We start from the raw sequence: 22,447 nt of genomic DNA, 5'->3' as shown, positions 1-22,447 counted from the left end.
CCCTGGCATCCTCTATCTGTGTAGCCCTCTCCCCTCTGGTACTCTGCTAGCAACCTTAGACTACCTCTACTTTCACCTCAATTTACCCAACTCAGGAATTCCACTGGTATCCCTGTGTGTTCTTCCTTTTGGCTACATGGCCTGGAAACTAGCTAGGCAGTCAGCTATGGCAATAGTAGGGCTCACTTCATTCATTTCCCATCTCTTAAGAGTCCATGTCCTCTGCTGCCTGATGTCCATTATATTGAAGACTATTTTTATATATTTTGTCTGTATTATTTTTGGATGTTTTGGGTAGGAAAGTCAATCTGGTCCCTGTCACTCCATCTTGATTGGAAACAGAACTCCTCCAAATCCATAGTATATTGTTCAGTTACTGAAATTATTAAATTTGGGACTGTAGAAAGATGGAGTTTAGGGATAAGTGAAAGCCAAAGGGTATGGAGTAGCAGGTAAGCTGTCATTATGACTAAAAATATATATGTGATGGTGGACTGAGACTGAATGGAAATAAGCAAAATTAAATAGCAATTGTGCTATTGTGATAAGATTACAAATTTCTTTAAAAAATTAACCACTTACCTTTAACTATTAGTATTACTTAAGTTTTATACATTTTATAAAGTGAGAATTTTTTTAATTCAACTTTCCTCAAAACACCAAGTTGAAGGACTGGATTCTTCACACAAGGCACACTACAGATCCTGGGTAAATGTTGACTGCCTGATAAAGTAAGGCAGTCAGCTGTGTAGATGTTAGCCTGATGGCCAGAGCTATAGGGATGTCTTGGCCTCTTTTCCCAGCATAACTGAAATTAGCTTGTGCATAAACAGAACATTGCTCTGTTTAAATTAACCTTTTTCTACCTAATTGCCTCACTGTTTCATACTTGAACAGAATGCTAGGTTAAGCAGAGGTACGTTTTCAGAAAGGAGGAAGTTTTATCTACTACTTCTATGGAACCCGGGAATATGCAAATCTTTTCAAGCAAAATCACGTGGAAGCCTGAAAACCAAAGTGAGAGTCCACAATTCCAACCTGTTGATATTGCTTTTGAAATCCCTTTACCAGACATTTGAAGAGTGTTATAAAAATAACAGAGTGCTTTAACATCCAATACTCATTTGTGCATCTTACATATGTGAGCACCTACATGTGCGGCCAGCCCTGTTCAAGATATTTGGGGATGTGCTGATGAACAAGACAGCTCCCACTCTCAAGGAAGCTTCATTCTACTGCAGGAATATAGATAATATATTAATAAATGAGGTTCCACTGAGCATTATTATATCCTTATGAGGTAGCCTGACAGAGATTATTACCACTCCTGTTTTACAGATGAGGAAACTGAGGATCTCCATGGTAAAATAACATTCCCCAGGTCACATAATTGGTAAACAGCAGAATCAGGAATCGAACCCTTATCTCCTGATGTCTAGGTCATCTTTTCTCTCTCTAGTACTGTCACCACTGCAGTGAGCCAGCCTAGCAGCTACATTACATGCACTCACGGAGTGGCAGGTAAGGTGGAAGACTATCCATTGGGCAGGCTTTCTAGGATGCTTTTCCTGTTTTCTTGTATCTTTTTTTCTTAGTTTGATCTTATTGCCCAGACTAGAATTTCAGATCATTGAGGGGAGACCCAGGTTTCATATTTCTACTAATGTGTACCCTTATAAGATTCTCTAGAGTAACATCTCGTGAATGGATAATTGGCTGATACATTTGATGGTTTAAGAAAAAGGATGTGGGACAATCCAGATTAATTAGGGGTTGGGTTCTACTCATGATGGGATGATGCCATCTCTTGAGTCTAATCACCCAGCCTACAGTAACAGGCAGGTCAATAACTTTTCATTTCAAAATGCACTCACAAGCCAAAAAGACCTTCAACAATGTCTGGCATAATAAAGCTTAGCTTAGTTCTTTTTAAAGCTACTACAGGGACCATTCCAAGAGTGGCTGTTACTGGCTCTGAATGAGAAATGGCTACAAAATGGCAATGTGGAACACCACTTATGTGCTATGCCCATAGGGAATATTTCTTGAAATCAGAACCTTCCTATGTGGTCAAGGGAAGCAGAATTTGTCACTCCCTTGGGATAAGGATTATTTTGAGCTGATTATTTTAAAGAAACAGCAGCATAGGAGAAGCTGTGAAAACAAATAGAAGTTACCCTTTTGTAAAAGATACTTCTATTTAGAAGGAAAATCTCCATTTGTAAGGGTGTCTCCCTCTCTGTACCAGGGGAAAAAAGGATTTCTAAATTTCTAGAAACTGTTATCAATGCAGAAGGTAAGGACTTAAATTTACATAACAACCTTACTTTCATTCACTGTATCCCCACAACTAAGTCCCCACCCTCAACATATTCTTTTATCCTTAGCTGAAAATGGTATTTAAGATGGCCACTTGGGCCATTTTGGAAAGTTACTCAGTATTTCTGGGTCTCTCCCATGTATACAGGAGATGTATATGCTAATGAACCTCTGTTTGTTTTTCTCCTGTTAATACTGTCTTTTTATTACAGGGGCATCTCAGCCAGGAACCTAGAAGGGTAGATGGAAAATTATTTTCTTCCCCTACATTGGCAACACACATGAACTAAAATCACCATTATGGGAATAAAGGTCCAAGCTTTTACTCTATGGCTCTCAATGTACGTACTTCTGAGGCAGGAGCAGCAGGTTCAGCCTTCAGGAATTCTACTCCATAAATTCTTTGGCCTTGAATGCTTCTATAAATAGGCAAAAAGAGAAATGGTAAACACATCTCACTTGCCATTTAAATTTAAATTCTCTATAATACAGTAAAAATAACGTTCTGTTAAAGAGAAAAACCATAGGGTCCAAATGGCATCATCTGTGCTAAAGCCCATGCTACCAAACCTAGATGTAATACCTAACCTAATTGCAGTTTTGACGTAATCTTAATCTAGTTTGGAATTTCCTGATTAGCACCAATTAGATAATCTGTCATGTGGGCCCTCTCCATCCCTCAAAGGAAGAAGAGGCAACTTATAGGATAAAACTCTTGCTATTATCTTTCCTCCCCAAAAGATGTCCTGACCTAAAAATAATCCTTTATTTTCTTTTGCTAATAGCTCCCTTGCCCCATCCTTCCTCCTATACAAACCTTCCATTCTGTACAACCCCTGTGAATGCCCTTCTGGATCCTAGATGGGATGGTGCCCAATTCACAAACCACCTAATAAAACCAATTAGATCTTCAAACTTACTCAGTTAAATTTTATTTTTAACAGTTCAAACAAGAAAAAAAATTGTTTTATTTTTCTTAATAAATACTATCGATCTCTGAGGTGTCACTTTTTCTACAGAGAAAGATTTTCTGCACCATATCTATAAAGTAAATCATCTGGACCCTCATGAAAATGAAGTTTGCTGTAGGTTTCAATGCCTTTTTTTGACAGTGGTGAGCAAAGCAAGCTTCCCCCCACCAAAGGCCAAGGTGTATGAGTGAATGTTCTTAAATTTTAAACCAACTGCAATTACAGAAAATGCCTTCAGGCCAAATTGAATTTTGTTTCTTGTAATTAGAGAAACTCTCGATTCTCTGGCTCATTAACAATTCATTTCTATCAAAATTAGAATTTTGATGCCCAAGGTGAGAACGTAGCTTCATGGTGCACTCAGGTCTAAATACTAGCTTACTTTTCACCAAATAAGTAGAAATTGAGAGAGAAAGTAGTAGAGAGGGAGAAAATATGAATGAATAAAAACCTTGCTTTTAATACTAAGAATTACGTTTTAAGCCTGAATTTCATAACTTGAAGCTGAGCAGGATCCTGCAGGGCCTTCCCAGGTGCAAAAGTCTGTCTGTGTCCCCACCTGCCATCTCTTATTTGTAGAATAAGGCTTTCATCTCCTAGGTCTTCCCTGAATTCCAAAGAGCAGACTCAAGCAGTTACTAATTAGGGAAGTGAGGAAATGCAGAAACAAAGGAAGAGTAGTAAAGCAAGAAAAGTAATGATAGCCTAAGCAACAGTTCAGCTATAAAACATAGTTCTACTCCTCAAGGGATATGCATAAGAATCTGATGCATGCTTTTGAGTCATTCTGCAGAGACTAAGACACTCTACCCAGGAGGAGGATGGCAACTACATGCTGACCACAAGAACACAGAACCCAGATTGGTTGGAATCAGAAGGTTGATGGTCAAGATTCCCAAAACATCACTCTGTTACCTCACCACCAACCATGAGCTGCAACCCTCACCCCAAATGGTGCCTTTAAAAACCCTTCCCTGAAAGCCATCAGGGACTTTTGGTCTTTTGAACATGAGCTGCCCTTTCACCTTGCTTGGTACCCTGCAATAAATGCTGTACTTTCCTTCACCATATATATTTTGGTATCAAAATAATATTTAGAAAGCATTGATTTAAATAGCATACACAACTAGTTAATGAGCTCATTCAGTCATCTGTGTGTATGATTGGGCTATAAAAATGTCTAATATGTGTTTCTCACTGGTTTGACTTTCAGCATCAAGTAACTTAGACATAAACATAGTTGCTTATAAATTTAACCATACATCATTTAAAAATAAAATTCCAAAAATATTATTATTTACCTTTTAATTTTTTTTTCTTTGACTAAATTTATAAGTCACTTTAGTCTAACAGAATAAGTGTTGGTATTTCTCCAAGGTTGTTTTCACTTCCTGTTTGTTCTTTATATTATCTTCATTGCAGACCATATTTTGCCACTTGGCTTCAACTAGAGGTGACTCCAACATCTTTATCTCAAGACCTCTCCCTGACCCATCGACCCATATATCCAACTGCCTTTAGGACATGCAGTCTAGATATATAACAGATACCTCAACTCTACATGCTCCAGTTGGACTCCTCTGACTCCACCTCCTCCACTTCCTCCTCCTCCTGCTCCTCCTTCAGTGTCTCCTATCTTGGTGAATAGTTCCACCCCCCATCCAGTCACCCAAGACAGAAAACCACAAGTTATCTCTGACTTTTCCCTCTTTCTCAACTCTTTTCTATTTTGTATAAAAGTTTGTTACTTTCTGTCTACCTTTTCTACCTGGTGAATTTCTTGAAGGCAGTGTGCATCATTTGAAGCTCTTATATCCCCAGCACCCACCATGATGAAGAGCACTTTATTTTCATGAGTATCTGCTGAGTGCATAAAGGAATAAACAAACTGACCAGTCAATTCATTAAAATATTTGCATGTCCCTCACCCCAGGTGTGCTCAGCTTGACACAATTATTTTCAAGGACCAGCTGAGGCTTCCATCTGTTCCTTACAAGCAATTAAATGACTCCATATTGACTTCTGAATAGTAAATATCTTTATAACTGATAAACAGCATGTGAATGAACATCCATCTAATATGGTAGCCACTAACTACATGTGGCTAAATTAAAATTAAAATTCAGTAAAATTTAAAATTTAGTTCTTCAGTCACAGAAGCCACATTTCAGTACTCAGCAGCTACATATGGCTAGTGGCTATTGTATTAAACAGAACAGATTAAAAAACATTTTTGAAAAATTCTGCTGTACACTAGAATTTGACACAACATTGTAAAATGATTATAAATCAATAAAAAATGTTAAAAAACAAAACAAAAAAAGCAAGAGAAAAATAAATAAACCTAATTACCTCCCCCAAAATAAAAATTAAAAATTTTTAATTTTGAAAAACAAATAATAAATTTTAAAAACTCTTTAAAAAATAAATAAATAAATAAATAAATAAAAAACATTTCTGTTGTCACAGAAGGTTGTACCCAACAGTGCTGCATCAAAGGATGCAGTGGGTGTTTACTGGATAAGACACTAATTTTGACAATAAAACATTGTGAGGCAATTATGTTTTGCTCTAAATCCACTGTCTTGAATATAAAAAAATAGAAAATAAAGAAAAGCAGTTTTTCAAATTCTTCCATGAATTAACATTTCATGCTTCTCTATATGTTAATATAGATGGCAAATGTGTGACTCAAAATCAGAATGTCCAAGTAACAAATAAACACATACATACTTAAAGAAAAGCATTAAAGACTGTTCCATAACTAACCAGTCTATGCATGAATAAAATGAATTCAGGCTCAGGATATGAAGTGTAACAGAGGGTTTGCAGTCACCTCCATCACTGCTCTTTGGTTATGAACAGATACAAACAGAACTTTCCTTTTCCAAATTGCATCAGTTACTTTCAAAAAGAAAGAAAACAATCAAAGAACACTTTCCTAGCTGTATTTACATGAAAAGAAAACTTTCTAATTTTACAAAGAAAAGTACTTCTGTCTCATTATGTAAAATATCAAAATGTTACTCTTAAATTGGGCCCTTTATGTTTTTCACTCACTGTCCATTTTAAATCTTTTCCCAAGGTTTGATATTCATTGGTAAAGTAATCAACACTGCTGAATTACTTTAATGGAAGGTTGTTCTTGGCTCAAAAACCATCTACTTCCACTTGCTATATAAATGAAACTGTAAATATGAAAAAGACATGCAATGAATATTGTCCTTTCATGTGTCAATGCAGTACAAACTAAGGTGTGTTTTGAACAGTTGGGGCAGAGAATTAGGAAACTGATGACAGTAAAAATATAATCCTAAATGTCTTTGCTTGTTTAATTTATAGCTGAGATGATCTAATCTGAAGCGATGGAAGAAAGGAAAACCAGATTTCCCCTCTTGGTTGCAGGTTGTGACCAAAGTTTAAGGAGCTAATTTTTAAGATTGTTCTAACCAAAGCTAGTCCATAGGCTCACAGAGGAAACCCACTATCATCCCTTATCTAAAATGTGAAATCTTGGGCCAAGTTGTAAACATCCTTTTTTTTCCTTCAGGTCTAACTGCATCTCAGCCATACCTGACAACTGCTTAGTACTAGCATCTCCAGAGCCTACATCTCCTCAAGAGTCACTTTGCTCTTAAGTGGTTACTTAGGGATCAGGCCTGAAACAGCATCCTATTTTCCCCAGGCCCCACCATTGTGTCCAATATGTCAGAGCTGTCATGGAAGATGGACAGAATTTGGGTCACACATATTTGGGCTCAAACCTCCACTCTGACACACTTCCTAGCTGTGAGACCTAATGTAAGTCTGTTAACTTCCCTGAGCTCCAATGTCCCAGTGTTTAAAGTGAGACTCATAATGTGTACCTTGTAGGGATCTTGTAAAGATAAAATAATGTTTGGAAAAAGTGACTGGTAATTGTACAGTCCAACACCATCCTCTCAAACGCCCTCATTAGCCATTCTGCCTTTGATCACTCTATTCCTCTAAGTTTCTTCTCCACTTAAATATATGATTTGGGATGGATAATGCTGTAATTTGCTTTAAAATGGTTCCCTTGTGATTTTAATTCTCTCTCCTAGAAAGTGTGTTCCCCAAAGATGAGTTCTGCATACACGATCATTTATTCCTTTGGAGCCAAGAATCAGACCCTCCAGTGTTCACATAAGCAGGCTGGGAATCAAGAGTTGCCATTAATATGCATCACCTAGACCAGTACTCAGCTTTGGGCAAGGATGGGGAGAGGAAGAAGGGTGTTTTATGGCTACAGGGCTCTGCATACAATGCACCCTTATAAATATCCTCTGAATGAACGTACAAACTAATCCTTCCTAATACAAAATAACTACTCTTTAAATATTTCTTCTCTTTCAATATAGCACCTTTCAGTAAATAAATAATTGGAGAATGTCATCTTAACAGATTTACATTATCCAAAGATGGAGCTAGTTTATTTTAGGAACCTATCCAAAGAAGATGATTTTGATCAGTTCAGAATATCAATAACTTGAAGTGAGTGCTCCGTCATCACCCTCAGTTATCATAAAACAACTTTTATCCAACCCTACTCCCTACCCACTACCAATCTCACCTCTGATGGCAGGGGAGATATCATCATCTATTGAGTTACTACCATGTGGTAGGTATCTTACACATATTATCTTTTTGGATCCTAAAATAACTCAATGACGTGTGTTCTGTTATAATTCTCACTTTATAGATGAGGAAAATAAAGCTCCATAAATTGAATAATGAGTAAAGTCTGTTTAAAAAAAAAGTAGTAATAATAAACAGAAACCTGAATTAACTAGAGTTGGGAAACCAGAAGGGGGCGCTCTCACACTCTGTGATGATAGCAGAGCCCAGCAGGAAGAGGAACGATTCCTCTTCTTTCCTGGCAAGGACTCAGCCAATGAAAAACCATGGACTATCTGGTTGCTTTAGCTTTCCCCACTTTCATTTCCCCTCTATAAAAGTGTTCTTCCTTTGCTGTGCAGGTACTTGTAAGCGGTTCATCATGGTTGTAGACCTCGAATTGCAATTCTCTGCTAATCCCGAATAAACCCATCTTCGCTGGAGAAATATCTACTTGTTTCAGGTCAACAGTTTGCTTGCCCTGGCAGGGACCAGAGAAGACTCCTGGCAATGATAGCTCCATCATAGGTGAGCAAACAGGTGTGGTACCCACACTGTGCCCATTGTTGCTCACTGCTTTTCTCATCACCCTGAAGTTTGAAGGTACATCTTTCTCCTAGACCTGGGCTCACACCCTCTTTTCATTTGAAGCTCTCCAGGCTTTATTCAGGATCTATTTTAAGGTTTCATTTTTTTTCTGAAAAAGGCCTTGTTCTGTATGTGAGTATTTAGCACTTTGGTCTGATCTCGAGATCAGATTGCTTCAATCAAAGCTGGCTGAGAATGCCTTTGGCCCAATTCCATCGGGAAGGAGCTGTTTCAAATGAAATTGTGCTGGTTCAGCCTTCAGCCTATTCCTTTGAAAAGACTGTCTTCTAGAGATTGGTTTGAAAAGTGGGGGAGGGAGGGCTTCACACTGGCTCCTCCAAGATCACACTACTTCCTTAAGATTGGCTGGGATTGGCTTGCAAGCCATTTGAACTCAGCCATTTGTGTTGTAAGCTATTTAAGCTGCTTAATCAATTTGAAAATTGTTCTTTAGAGTAAAAACCTCTAAGAAATGGGTCCCAATTATATAAGTATTTTGAGGGCACCACTCGTCCCTGTCCTACAGGGACTCCAGCCCATTTTATGTTGAAAAACTCTTAGTCTTTCTTCATTCACATTTCTAACTAAATGGACTGATCTGACCAATGACCATTATGGGGAACTTATGAAATCCCCAAACTTAATTTCCTTAAAATTGAATTGGACTACAATAGCTCAAAAATTTTCCAGAACTGAGTGGAATTCCAATTTTGATTGCTATTTTGAAGTTTCCCAATGTTATCAGGAGTCTAAAATTGCCCCTCTGCAAAATGAAATTTTAAGATTAACTGAGGCAAACAGAGGATTAAAGACAGATAAAATGGCTCCCGAAGCCTCAGACTCTTCTTCCTTGGCTTCTTTGTCTTAGATTCTGCTTTGGCACCATCTTGTCTCTCTCCTTTGCCTCCTCAAGGTCAAAGCCTCCAGAGCCATCTTCCTCCTTCCCTCCTACTCCATCTATGCCTCCTTCATACCTTCAAATATCTCCCTTACCAATTCTCCCACCAAAATTTCCCTTTTCTCTGAAACTCTCCCCACTCCCTTTTCCTCTGAACTTACCAGGACCTCTCTCTTTTAAATTAAGCCCTCTGAGGATCCAAAGGCTAAACCATTAATTTCTCATATTCCTTGGACTAGAACTGAACTGAGAGCCACAGTCAAAGATTTCCCCAAAGTAAACAAAGATCCTCACAGATTTGCTGAGGAATTTAATAGAGTCATTCAAACTTAGCAACCTGATTTCTCTGGCTTACATCAGCTAGACAATATACTTGTTGGTGATAGCCAGCCCCAGCATTGGGTGAAAAGCACTAATTGGGAAAATCCTGAAAGGTCTCTAGAATTAGAACTGGGAGTCCAGCCCATTAACTTGTTATATGTTCAGGCTCAGTCAATTCCTAGGCAACTTCATCCAGCAATTCCTATGGCTTTTCCAAAGCCTGTTTATTGAAACAAAATTCAGGCTTGCACACAAAAACATGATGAACCTGTTCATGAATATTATAATTGATTTCAGATTATTTAAAAACAAATCTGGCCTTCCTTCAGATGTTGATTCCAGCTGGGTAGCTTTTAATTGTATGTTTATTAGTAGACTGTACCGGGATCTTTATTTCTAGTGAAAAAGGACCAGGATGGGATGGGGAACTATGTCCCCTCCAGATTTAGTTAATCTGGCAAACTAGCTCTGGCTCCCTAGATGAGTCACCTCCAAGGAAGACCATCAAAATTCTTAATCTTCAACCCCAGAAAATGAAGGCCCTTAAACAAAACCAAAACTCCCCTAGTTTCTGCTATTATTGCAAAGGGCCAGGGCATTGGAAAAGAGATTGTTACAAATTTAAGCATTTTAGGTGGCTTCAGCTGTCTAACTAGTCTTTCCAATGCCCTCCTAACCCCCTAGTGATGGGCTCCAAAGAACTACAGGGGGTCCTCCCATTCCTATTAGGAGGGAGGACTTCTAATCATCTTTGAAGAATATTTCTCCATATTTGGAGTTAATCTCTTCCAGTTCTGATTGACACTGGAGCCACAATTTCAGTGTTCAACCCTACTGCTATAAAACAGCCCCTGCCTCAGATTACTAAAACAACTCAAATAGTGGGGATCTCTAATGAACCTCAAGAGGTTCCTGTCACTGAACCTATTCCCTTTTGTTTAGGCCCTTTGAGAGACACACACCCTTTTCTCATTAGTTTCTCTGCCCCGTCCATTTATTAGGCTGAGACTTCTTAGAGAAGTATCACGCTAGAACTTCTTTCTCCTAAAAGGGGGAAACCATTCTAGAAATTGACAGTGGTCATCAAAGTAACCCACCGGGTGAATTAAATGACCCTTTGGCATCTTTTATTTTTCCATCTCTGTTGATGTTAGAGCAGATTCTGGAAACACTCACTGATCATTTATCCCTGTTGAATCAGCTACCACTTTTTTATGAGCAAAATCTCCAACTGATGTTGGCAAAATTTGCAGCACACTTCCCAACAAAATGAAAATAGACCCTTCAAAACTTCTTCCCAGAATTAACCAATACCTTATAAGAAACCCTTCAAAGCATAAAGCCTGTAATAGAAGATTATAAGGCTCGAGGTCTCATTATCCCTTGTACTGGCCCTTGTAATACTTCCATTTTACCAATGAGGAAACCTCAGGGCTGAGACTGGAGTTTTGTCCAGGACCTCTGAGCAATGAGTAACACTGTTATTCCTCTACATCCTGTTGTTCCTAACCCTCCTATGTTACTAACATCCATTCCCACCAAAAGTAAATTCTTTACTATAATTGATTTATGCAGTGTATTCCTTAGTGTTCCAGTTGATGAAGCTAGCCAATACCTTTTTGTCTTCACTTGGGAAGAAAAGCAATTCACCTGGATAGTAATACCTCAGGGTTTTACTGAGTCCTCTGCATTTCTCACAAATCCTGAAGGCTGATCTGAATGACATAAAGTTCCCTAGAGGTTCTATTGTGTTCAAATATGTGGATGATTTGTTTCTTTGTTCTCCTTCTCAAGCCTCCTCACAGGAAGGCAGCATTCTATTTGCTAATGCTTTTAACTTTAAAGGGACATAAGGCACCTAAGAAAAACTGCAGTTTGCCCAAACCCAGGTTTGATATTCAGGACATCTGATATCACAACAAGGGCTACATCTAGCTTCCCCAAACACAAAACTAAGCACCAACTGTGAGGTTTTCACAGGCTAGTTGGTTATTGCCAAAACTGAATTCCAAATTTCTCTCTTATGGCCAAATCTCTGGATGTTTCACTAAACAATAACAACCCTGACACAATTTTATTGGATGAACTGTATGGCACAGCTTTCAAAGCCTTACAATTTGATGAACCCATCTGCCCCCGGGCATCCCAATGATCAGATTCCTTTTTTCCCTTATTGTATATGAAAAGGAAGGGAATGCTCTTGGGGAACTCACCCCAAAACACAAGATGACCATTAACCCACAGGGTATTAGTAGCCAGCAACTAGACCCTGTGTCACAGGGATACCCCATTGCCTTAGAGTTCATCACCACCATTGCCCTTTTGGTTAAAGTCATTGAGAAATCATTTTGGGATCCCCTTTAAACATTTTTGTTACCTCATGAACCAGAAGCTCTTCTGAATTCTCATCATATTCAACATTCCTCAGCAAGGCACCTTACCTCCTATGAAGTCTTTCTGTTAACTGCTCCTCACACAATTCTTTTACATTGTAATAACCTTAACCCAACTTGTCTTCTCTCTTCCATCACTGACAAAGTCCCTCATGCCAGCTTAACCCTGACAGACCACCTCCTGACCCCTGGTAATGATCTACAGAAAATTCTTTTGGGTAATTTTGACTTCTCACGGTTCAGTAATGGTTTTTCTTTAAAAGGTGACAATGGCAAGTATTGTGCTGGGTATGCTATTGCAACGCCCTTCGATGTTGCTGAGGCAGCATCTTTACCTATGTCTACTTTGATCCAACAGGCTGAATTGTGTGCTCTTACATGGGCATGTACTTTAGCCAAGAACAAAACTGCCAATATTTGTACTGACAGTAGATATGCTTTCAGAGTAGCTCACGATTTGGAATACTGTGGAAGAAAAATGGCTTCCTTACTTCCAGTGGAAATAAAAATTTAAATGGCCCGTATATTCAGGAATTATTGAACATGATGATTTAACCTACCACTTTAGCTATTATTAAGATTCTGGGGCATTCTGAACTTGACTCTCTGGAAACTAAGAGAAATCACCTCACTGACAATTCTTCAAGGAATGCTGCCCTTCAAGGAACCAACAGCAGCCAAACCTCTGTCATGGTCCAAAGGGATATTTCCCCAAATGATAATTTAGAAAAACTGGCTAGAGAAGCCCAACAATTGGCATCAAAAAAGGAAAGACAAGATTGGAAGTTTAACAATTGTTGGTTTAATAAAAAAAAAAAAGGAAGTTGTGGTTTGGACCATATAACAATCCAGTCCTACTGGAGACTCAAAAATCCCCACTCCTCACCACTGTACATGGATTAAACCATTGGCCTAACAACAATGATAAGTCTTGAAGAACCAGTATGGGTGGGGAAACATCAATAAGGCCAGGAAAAGTGCCTACAACTCACTTGTCCCACTTGTTCTAAGTGCAACCCAGGGAATTCTGTTCATACTGCTCCTGGGCATTTTTAATTGCCTAATGGACAATTTCAAGTCCTACAAATGGATTTCATACAACTTCCTCCATCTGATGGATATAAATATGTTTTAGTCATGCTCTGTATGTTTTCACACTGGACTGAGGCCTTCCTTTGAAGACAAGCTACTCCACTCTCAGTGGCTTAACTTATTTTGGAAAAGATTACTCCTACCTAGGGAACTCCTCTTGAACTTCATAGTGATCAAGGAACCCATTTTACTGGCCAGGTGCTTTACAAGCTGTGCTGTTTGGCTGGTATTACACTTTCACTGTGCTTACCAGCTCAAGCCTCTGGTTTAGCTGAATGCACCAACAACATTATCAAAATTCAATTCTCAAAATTTGTAGAAGCCCTCTAAATACCTTTGCCAAAAGCACTGCCATTAGTCCTTCTAATTCGCAGATCCACCCTTTCTGGAACTCAAACTGTCACCTTTTGAGATAGTCACAGGACACCCAATGCACTTGGCTCCTGCTTCTTTTAAGTCACAACTGATAAAAGGAGAGATAATCCAAAATTGCAAAGGCCTAGTTGCTTCTATTAAAAATAAACATGTTTTGTTCAAGCAATCTTTTCACACTGTGCACTTGGGGGATGAAGACCTTAAACATTACATTTTGCAAACTGGAGGTTTCATCTATTAGAAGAATCACCTCCAGAAGAACTTTCTCCAACTTTGCTGGAAAGGCCCCTATCAAGTATTGCTAACCAACCCTTGTGCCACCAAACTGAAAGGGACAGACCCTTGAATTCACATGACACTCCTAAAGAAAGACCAGACCCTGACTGGGCCTGCACGTCATCTGGTGATTTCCCAGAACTGAAGCAGATGACATCTGATGAGACAGCTTTCCCAAGATATCCAGACCAGGCTCATTGGGAAGTCTGCTGCCAAACCTTTGATGATGGCATAAGGCTTTGGATGATCTCCAAATTGACCATTTGGCCGGAAGCTTTCCAAGAATTTGTTTTTGGTGAATTCACCAGGACCTGGCCATGACTTCTCTCAAATGAAAGACTATGAATAAATGACATCTTACAATTTGAAAAACACAAGTAGGTGAAAGATTTCTTTCCTTCCATGACTGTGTTATCCAGTGGAAAACTCAGAGTCCCATCAAAGAGCCCCTAGTCTATTCTCATTTGGGAAAGATCCTGATGAATCTGAAATTGTTAAAGATTATAGTTTCCTGCTTACAAAGAGATAACAAATCCACCCACTTTTTTTTAAAAAAATTAGCATTTGAATATAGAAATACTTTCTGAGTGGTTGCTTCTAGAAATATTTTTTTGGATTGAATGCCATTTTCAGTCTCAAAAATTTTTCTATCTTTCTTTTTATTGATGGGAGGAGTGAAATATGCTATTTCATTCAGATATCCTGGATGGAAGGAGTTTGTTATTTGAATCTACCAGTCTTCTCCAATAGAGACATTTATACCATTGACTATCCTATATTAAAGGCTCTGGTAATTTTTAGGTTTGAGTTCTGACAAAAAGAATATGTATTTTCTGACCTATCATACCAGAATCAAAAAGGACAGAGTAGGGAAATATTTGGGTTGTGTGTTTGAGTGTGTGTGTTTGTGAATACATGCATGCAAGGGTTGGGAGATAGGCAGAAAGTGAAATAAGGTGGCTTGGGAAACACTTGGCTTTTCTCTCAGATTCCCTACTCTGACCACCACATCCCTCACTGTTCCCTGGCCAAAATGCAAAGAAGATCAAGGCCCATGTTTGGATGATGTAGGGTCTGTAAGCCAAATGTACTTTACCAATAGCATCCCCCATTATTCCTGCTCAAGCCATGGACATAGATTCCTGTGGCTTTTATAATCATATTGTTTGTGTGAGCTGATACATAGCTGATAAATAACTGATATATCTGAAGCTAATATATCTGAACTGACACATAACTGAATTTATATAAAATAGCTCAGATGATTTTACATACTAGAATATGAAGATTTAAAACAAAATGTTAAAATATGGGGTCCCTTTTAAAATTATCTGGTACGTAATTACTTTTATCACATAGCTAAGAAAACTCAGTCTCTGTCTTAGTTATGTTAATAGACTTGCTTCCAACCACTACTCATACACAACTAAAAGGAACAAAACTCAATGCTTCAACCCTCATATATTTCAGTGTTTTACAAAGGCTGGAGTCCAAATGGTAAAATTTTCACCAAAGGCTTACTGCATCTATTTCATAGAAAACATCACTCTCTAAAGGGCCAGTTTGAATTTCTCTAATGTGGTTTTTTGGTTACACAAGTTTTCCACAAACACATCAAAAGTGGAAAAACATCTAATGGCACTCAATGGTATTTCCTCACCAGAATGGAAAAAAAAGAAATACACAATATTCATAATACCTTGAAAGTACATACAAATCATCAACATGGTAAAAATCCTAGTCTGATGACCCCCAGTACCTCAAGGGGCAAGTTATCTATGGTGAGCAGTGCCCTGATGTCAAAGAACAAAAAGAAAGCAGACAAACACCACGTAAACAAAAACTCTATTTCTTTAAAAATATGGTAGGTCATCAACCAAAATAATGTTTTTCAAGGTTTCATCATCTTGAAAAGAATACTGCTGTTATTGGCCTCTTCTAAAACAGTGTATAAATATTAAGCAAATAAGAAGGCACCGTTAGAATCTGATTAGTGTTCTGTGGTCTGCCCCTTTTTCAAATGTAGAGAAGGCAACATATAGTGTTGGTTGGTGAGTCACTGGAACATGCCTGGAACCCAGCCTGGATGCCAGCTGCTAACACTAAAGACATTCATAAGTAGAATGAATGTCAAGGCTACAGAGTTCTCCATTATATATTTGTGGAAAATTCATTCCAGGAGAAATTCATAAATCATACTAGAGACTATACTAAGACCAGCACTGTGTGGTAAGATATAAAGAGGGTTTGCTCTGTTCCCACTAACTAATAAGCCTTTTAGACCAAGCCTTCCAGCAGAGGACAGAGCGTTCTATGGGGATGCATCTCCTACTCCAAGAGAACAAAGTATTTGAAGGACTAGGACTGACAGCTCAGTCCTAGTTTTTATAGTTCATCTGCTACCGTATTTACTTGCAGATGTCATTATTTTCATAATATCACATATTTGATCATCAAAATATTAATCTATTATCAAATATTTCTTTCAGTATGAAATGGTCTAAGAACATTTTTATAAATTAAAATTCAGCACTGTTCGGTCAAAATGATTTCCTTGACACAGCACTTCAAAGGCTCCAGAGGGCCTGGTCTGGGTATATATGTTCATGATAAGGTTTTGCCAAACAGCCCATGTTTTATTTGGCATCTCAATCTTCCTACTTTAAAATTCACCGTCTCAATCATTTTTTGAAGGTGACATTCTGTGTTTCTTCTGTCACTTTTATATGACTATTATTGAGCCAGTTGTAGAAATAAAGCAACAGAAATCAGTCAAGTCCAAGCATATGCTAAAAGAAAAAAACTTTCTTGTGTCTTTGTTGCTTATGAAAGCACTGATGGCCTAAATGTTGGTTGTATAGATATGACATATGACTTTATTATTTTATTTTTTTGATGGGGGTAGATAATTAGGTTATCTATTTATTTATTTACTTAGGTTCATTTTCATATTCTTTTTTTAATTGAAGTATAGTCAGTTTACAATGTTGTGTCAATTTCTGGAGTACAGTATAATAGTTTTGTCATATATATATATACACACATATACACACACATATATACATTTTCACATTCTTTTTCGTTATAGGTTACTACAAGATATTGAATACAGTTCCCTGTGCTGTACACTATAAATTTCTTGTTTATTTATTTTGTATATAGTAGTTAGTATCTGAAAATTAGATTTTTTTAATGGAGGTACTGGGGATTGAACCCAGGACCTCATGAATGCTAAGCAGGCACTCTACCACTGAGCCATACCCTTCCCCCCTGAGATATGACTTTAAATTGGGCCTTCTTTTCCTTTTACATTCTGCAAATCAGTCCCCTTAGCTTCTAGTGGCAAGGTGGACACACAGCTAATCACACACTTGTATCCTAGAAATCACAAAGTGAGTTAGTTGAATAAGACAAGCTACTCTCTGAACTGAGGGAGACACAAGCTGAATGCAATTTGGATACCTCCTTCTTAGAGCTTTTGATTCTCTAGAAGAAGAGCTACATCAGTCCCTGTGATCTCAAGACAAAGTGAACAGTGTCACTAGGAAAGCAGAGAGGGAAGAGTTCTTCCAATCCAGGTGACAAGGCGGTAGGAAGGACTTCAGAGAGGAGGAGGAATGACCTGGTTCCTGAATGGGGAGGAGGGTTTAAGCACACAATGTATAGATGGAAAGGGCATTTTAGTCCCTGCAGAAAACAAGAACAAAGGCACAGTGAAAGAGGCTAGATGGCACTTACGTGGAATTGTGACTTTATTATCATTTCTGTTTTTCTTGTCCATCTCTGCACTAGGCAGTAAGTTTCTGATGGCAGGCCCAGAGCCGGACACTGAGAACACAGCCTCATGGAGTTGACAGTGTCATGGGGAATCCAGACCATAAACAAATAGTCCAAAGATAACTGTACATTTACAAATAGCAAAAAGCATGACGAAGTAAAAGGGCAGGGTGCCGTGGGAAGAGACCCCAGAATGGACCTAGGGGGGCATTATGAGCCAACCACGTGGCAACACGATAGAAGAGTAGTTCAAGTTGAGGACATAAGCACGTGCACAGGCTCTGTGTTACGAAAGAACTTTGAGAATTCCCAGAAGACAGTAGGCCAATATGCTGCTGGAGAAGGAGAGATAGTGAGTGTGGCACAAAATGAGATTGGAGGATTAGGTAGGCAGGAGAGCAGTATGGCTTACAAATCATACAAAAGGATGTTGGATTTTATTCCAAGAACCAGGGGAAAACACTGAAAGCTTTTGAGCGGAAGAACAAGACCATATTTCAACAAACAGCTTTGGAAGAGAAAGAAAAATACCGTATGATTTCATTCATATGTGGATCTTTAAAAAAAGAGAGAGAAAAGATAAAAGAAGACACTAATGAACTTACCTACAAAACAGAAATAGATTCACAGACATAGTAAACAAACTTAGGGTTACTGGGGGAGAAAGGGGTTTGGAGGGATAAATTGGGAATTCAAGATTTGCAAATGCTATTATATATAAAATAGATTAAAAAAGAAATTTCTTCTGTATAGCACAGAGAACTCTATTTAACATCTTATAGTAACCTATAATGAAAAAGAATATGAAGAGGAATATATGTATATATATATATATATGTACGACTGAAACATTATGCTGTACAGCAGAAATTGACACATTGTAACTGACTAGATGTAAATAAATAAATAAGAGGCAAAGAAAAAGGTATTATGTCAAAAGAGAACAGGAGCATGTCCCACTTCTTCCGATACCTAATATGCAGCCTGACATCTTCATTAAGCAATGATAAATGAATACCACGAAGAAAAAGTATATTATACTGTTAACTGTCTGAGTAGAACAAGCAGCTGCCAGCATATTTATCCAAAACCATTTTTCATAAATAGGCAAATACTGAGATAATTCATCCCAGATTTTTCTAAACTTTGATATTAATTAAACTTTTTTTCATTAGTGTCTAAACCCACAGTGATTTCAGGGTCGCTTCACTAAGTTTTGAGTACAAAACTTAGAGCTTTTCAAAAAAATACTAACAATGAAGTTGCTCTTATCAATCGTAAATCTAATAAGACAGTCTAAAGATTTTATGCTTTTAGAGGATCAAAGAAATTTGTCATGTAGCTGAAGATGGAATATGGGTTGGCTAAAGGTCATATAAACACAACAGAATCTAAAAGCCAGAATCCTGAGGCTGCATCCCTTCTTCTATCTTTTGTTTTATGTCTCCCGTTTTCAAGGACCAGACCCTGTACATACTAATAAGACAAATTAAATGGAAACCAAGAGGCTGGCTCCAAATCTAACCAGCACAGCAGCATGGGACTAGGCTCACGGGCTATTATTTCCTTGGATGCCAGTCTGCTGGAAAGCCCCAACTCCTCTCCTATCCACAACTCCAGGTGGCGGCATGTGCCTGTCTCTCAGGTGGGTGCTGAGAGCATGGATTTATCTGACTGTCTGTGGCCCCCAAGCTAGGAATTCCATCATGTTCAGACTGGGTCACATCTCCACCACCCAGCAAGGAGGCATGGACAGTTTTCATGGAACGGTTTGGGTCTTAATGGGTGTAGAACCACCTCACAAGGATGGAGGTTTAAAACGTACTGGCTTGAACTATTTACAATAGCCAAGACACGGAAGTAACCTAAATGTCTATTGACAGATGACTGGATAAAGAAGATATGGTATAAATATTACAATGAAATACTACTCAGCCATAAAAAAGAATGAAATAATGTCATTTGCAGCATCATGGATAGACCTAGAGATTATCATACTAAGTGAAGTAAGTCAGGCAGAGAAAGACAAATACCATATGATATCACTTATATGTGGAATCTGAAAATGATACAAATGAACTTATTTACAAAACAGAGACACACCCACAGACATAGAAGATAAACTTATGGTTACCAAAGAAGAAAGGAAGGGGAGGGATAAATTAGGAGTTTGGGATTAGCCAATACAAATTACTACATATAAAATAGATAAACAACAAGGTCCTACTGTATTGCACAGGGAACTATATTCAATAGCTTTTAATAACCTATAATGGAAAAGAATCTGAAAAAGAATACATATGTATAAATAAAACTGAATCACTATCCTGTACATCTGAAACTAACACAACACTGTATATCAACTATATGTGAATAAAACAATTTAAAAACAAAATACAGTAAAATCTTTTTATCTATTCTGCATATGCCTGTCAGTATCTACAAATTCTGAACTCCAGTCTGTCCCTTCCCACCACTGCCCTCTTGGTAACCACAAGTTTGTATTCTATGTCTATGAGTCTCTTTCTGTTTTGTATTTATGTTCTTTTTTTTTTAATTCCACATATGAGCGATCTCATATGATATTTTTCTTTCTCTTTCTGGCTTACTTCACTTAGAATGACATTCTCCAGGGACATCCATGTTGCTGCAAATGGCATTATGCTGTCAGATTTTATGGCTGAATAATATTCCATTGTATAAATATACCACCTCTTCTTTATCCAGTCATCTGTTGATGGACATTTAGGCTGTTTCCATGTCTTGGCTATTGTAAATAGTGCTGCTATGAACATTGGGGTGCAGGTTTCTTTTAGAAGCAGGGTTCCTTCTGGGTATATACCCAGGAGCGGGATTCCTGGGTCATATGGTAAGTCTATTCTTAGTCTTTTGAGGAATCTCCGTAGTGTTTTCCATAGTGGCTGCACCAAACTGCATTCCCACCAGCAGTGTAGGAGGGTTCCCTTTTCTTCACAGCCTCTCCAGCATTTGTCATTTGTGGACTTTGGAATGACGGCCATTCTGACTGGTGTGAGGTGATACCTCATCATAGTTGTGATTTGCATTTCTCAGATAATTAGTGATAATGAGCATTTTTTCATGTGCCTAATAATCATTTATATTTCTTCCTTGGACAATTGCTTGTTTAGGCCTTTTGCCCTTTTTTGGATTGGGTTGTTTGTTTTTTTCTTATTACATCGTATGAGCTGCTTATATATTCTGGAGATCAAGCCTTTGTCGGTTTCATTTGCAAAAACTTTCTCCCATTCCATAGGTTGTTGTTTTGTTTTACTTCTGGTTTCCTTTGCTGTACAAAAGCTTGTAAGTTTCATTAGGTCCCATTTGTTTATTCTTGCTTTTATTTCTATTGCTTGGGTAGATTGTCCTGGGAGAACATTTTTGAGATGTATGTCAGATAATGTTTTGCCTATATTTTCTTCTATGAGGTTTATTGTATCTTGTCTTATGTTTAAGTCTTTGATCCATTTTGAGTTGATTTTTGTGTGTGGTGTAAGGGAGTGTTCTAGCTTCATTGCTTTACATGCTGCTGTCCAGTTTTCCCAATACCATTTGCTGAAGAGACTGTCTTTATTCCATTATATATTCTTGCCTCCTTTGTTGAAGATGAGTTGACCAAAAGTTTGTGAGTTCAGTTCTGGGCTCTCTATTCTGTTCTATTGGTCTATATGTTTTTGTACCAATACCATGCTGTCTTTTTTTTAACATTTTTTATTGATTTATAATCATGACTGTAGCTCTATAGTATTGTGTGAAGTCTGGGAGAGTTATTCCTCCAGCCTCTTTCTTTTTCTTCAGTAATGTTTTGGCAATTCTAGGTCTTTGATGCTTCCATATAAATTTTATGATGATTTGTTCTAGTTCTGTGAAATATGTCCTGGGTAATTTGATAGGGATTGCATTAAATCTGTAGATTGCCTTGGGCAGTGTGACCATTTTAACAATATTGATTCTTCCAATCCAGGAGCATGGGGTATCTTTCCAGTTTTTAAAGTCTTCTTTAATTTCCTTCATCCATGGTTTATAGTTTTCTGTATATAATTCTTTCACCTCCTTGGTTAGATTTATTGCTGGGTATTTTATTACTTTGGGTGCTATTGCAAAGGGGATTGTTCTTTATTTTCTTTTTCTGTTGGTTCATCATTAGTGTAAAGAAATGCAACTGATTTTTGAACGTTAATCTTGTAACTTGCTACCTCGGTGACTTCTTTGATAAGCTCTAGTAGTTTTTGTGTGGACCTTTTAGGCTTTTGTATATATAGTAACATATCGTCAGCATATAGTGACACTTTTACTTCTTCTTTTCCAATTTGGATCCTTTTTATTTCTCTCTCTTTTCTGATTGCTGTGACTAGGACTTCCAAAACTATGTTGAATAAGAGTGGTGATAGTGGGCATCCTTGTCTTGTCCCAGATTTTATTGGGAAGCCTTTGAGTTTTTCACCATTGAGTACTATGCTGGCTGTAACTTTGTCATATATAGCTTTTATGATGTTGAGATGTGTTCCCTCTATACCCACTTTGGTGAGAGTTTTTATCATAAATCGGTGTTGAATTTTATCAAATGCTTTTTCTGCATCTGTTGAGATGATCATGTGGTTTTTGTCCTTTCTCTTGTTAATGTGATGTGTTACATTGATTGATTTGCATATGTTGAACCAACCTTGTGTCCCTGGGATGAACCCCACTTGATAATGATGTATAATCTTTTTTATGTGTTGTTGGATTCTATTTGCTAATATTTTGGTGAGGATTTGCTTGTTTGTTTCTTATTTTATTGGAGG

At 37.9% G+C, this 22,447-nt stretch overlaps 1 protein-coding gene across 3 annotated transcripts in view; it reads right to left on the bottom strand.

Moving 5' to 3' along the window:
* PASD1 (PAS domain containing repressor 1) overlaps positions 1-22,447 on the bottom strand; it is a 77,255-nt gene that overhangs the window by 24,346 nt on the left and 30,462 nt on the right. For all 3 annotated transcript variants that reach the window (XM_072956502.1, XM_072956503.1, XM_072956504.1), the window contains exon 10: positions 2,669-2,738. In XM_072956502.1, coding sequence (XP_072812603.1) covers positions 2,669-2,738 — 70 coding nt within the window. The remainder of the gene's footprint in view (positions 1-2,668; positions 2,739-22,447) is intronic.

Source organism: Vicugna pacos, chromosome X, assembly GCF_048564905.1.
Source record: "Vicugna pacos chromosome X, VicPac4, whole genome shotgun sequence".
NCBI classification, from domain to species: domain Eukaryota; kingdom Metazoa; phylum Chordata; class Mammalia; order Artiodactyla; family Camelidae; genus Vicugna; species Vicugna pacos.
The sequence above is the reverse complement of the archived record's forward strand: the minus strand, read 5'-3'. Positions and strand labels throughout refer to the sequence as shown.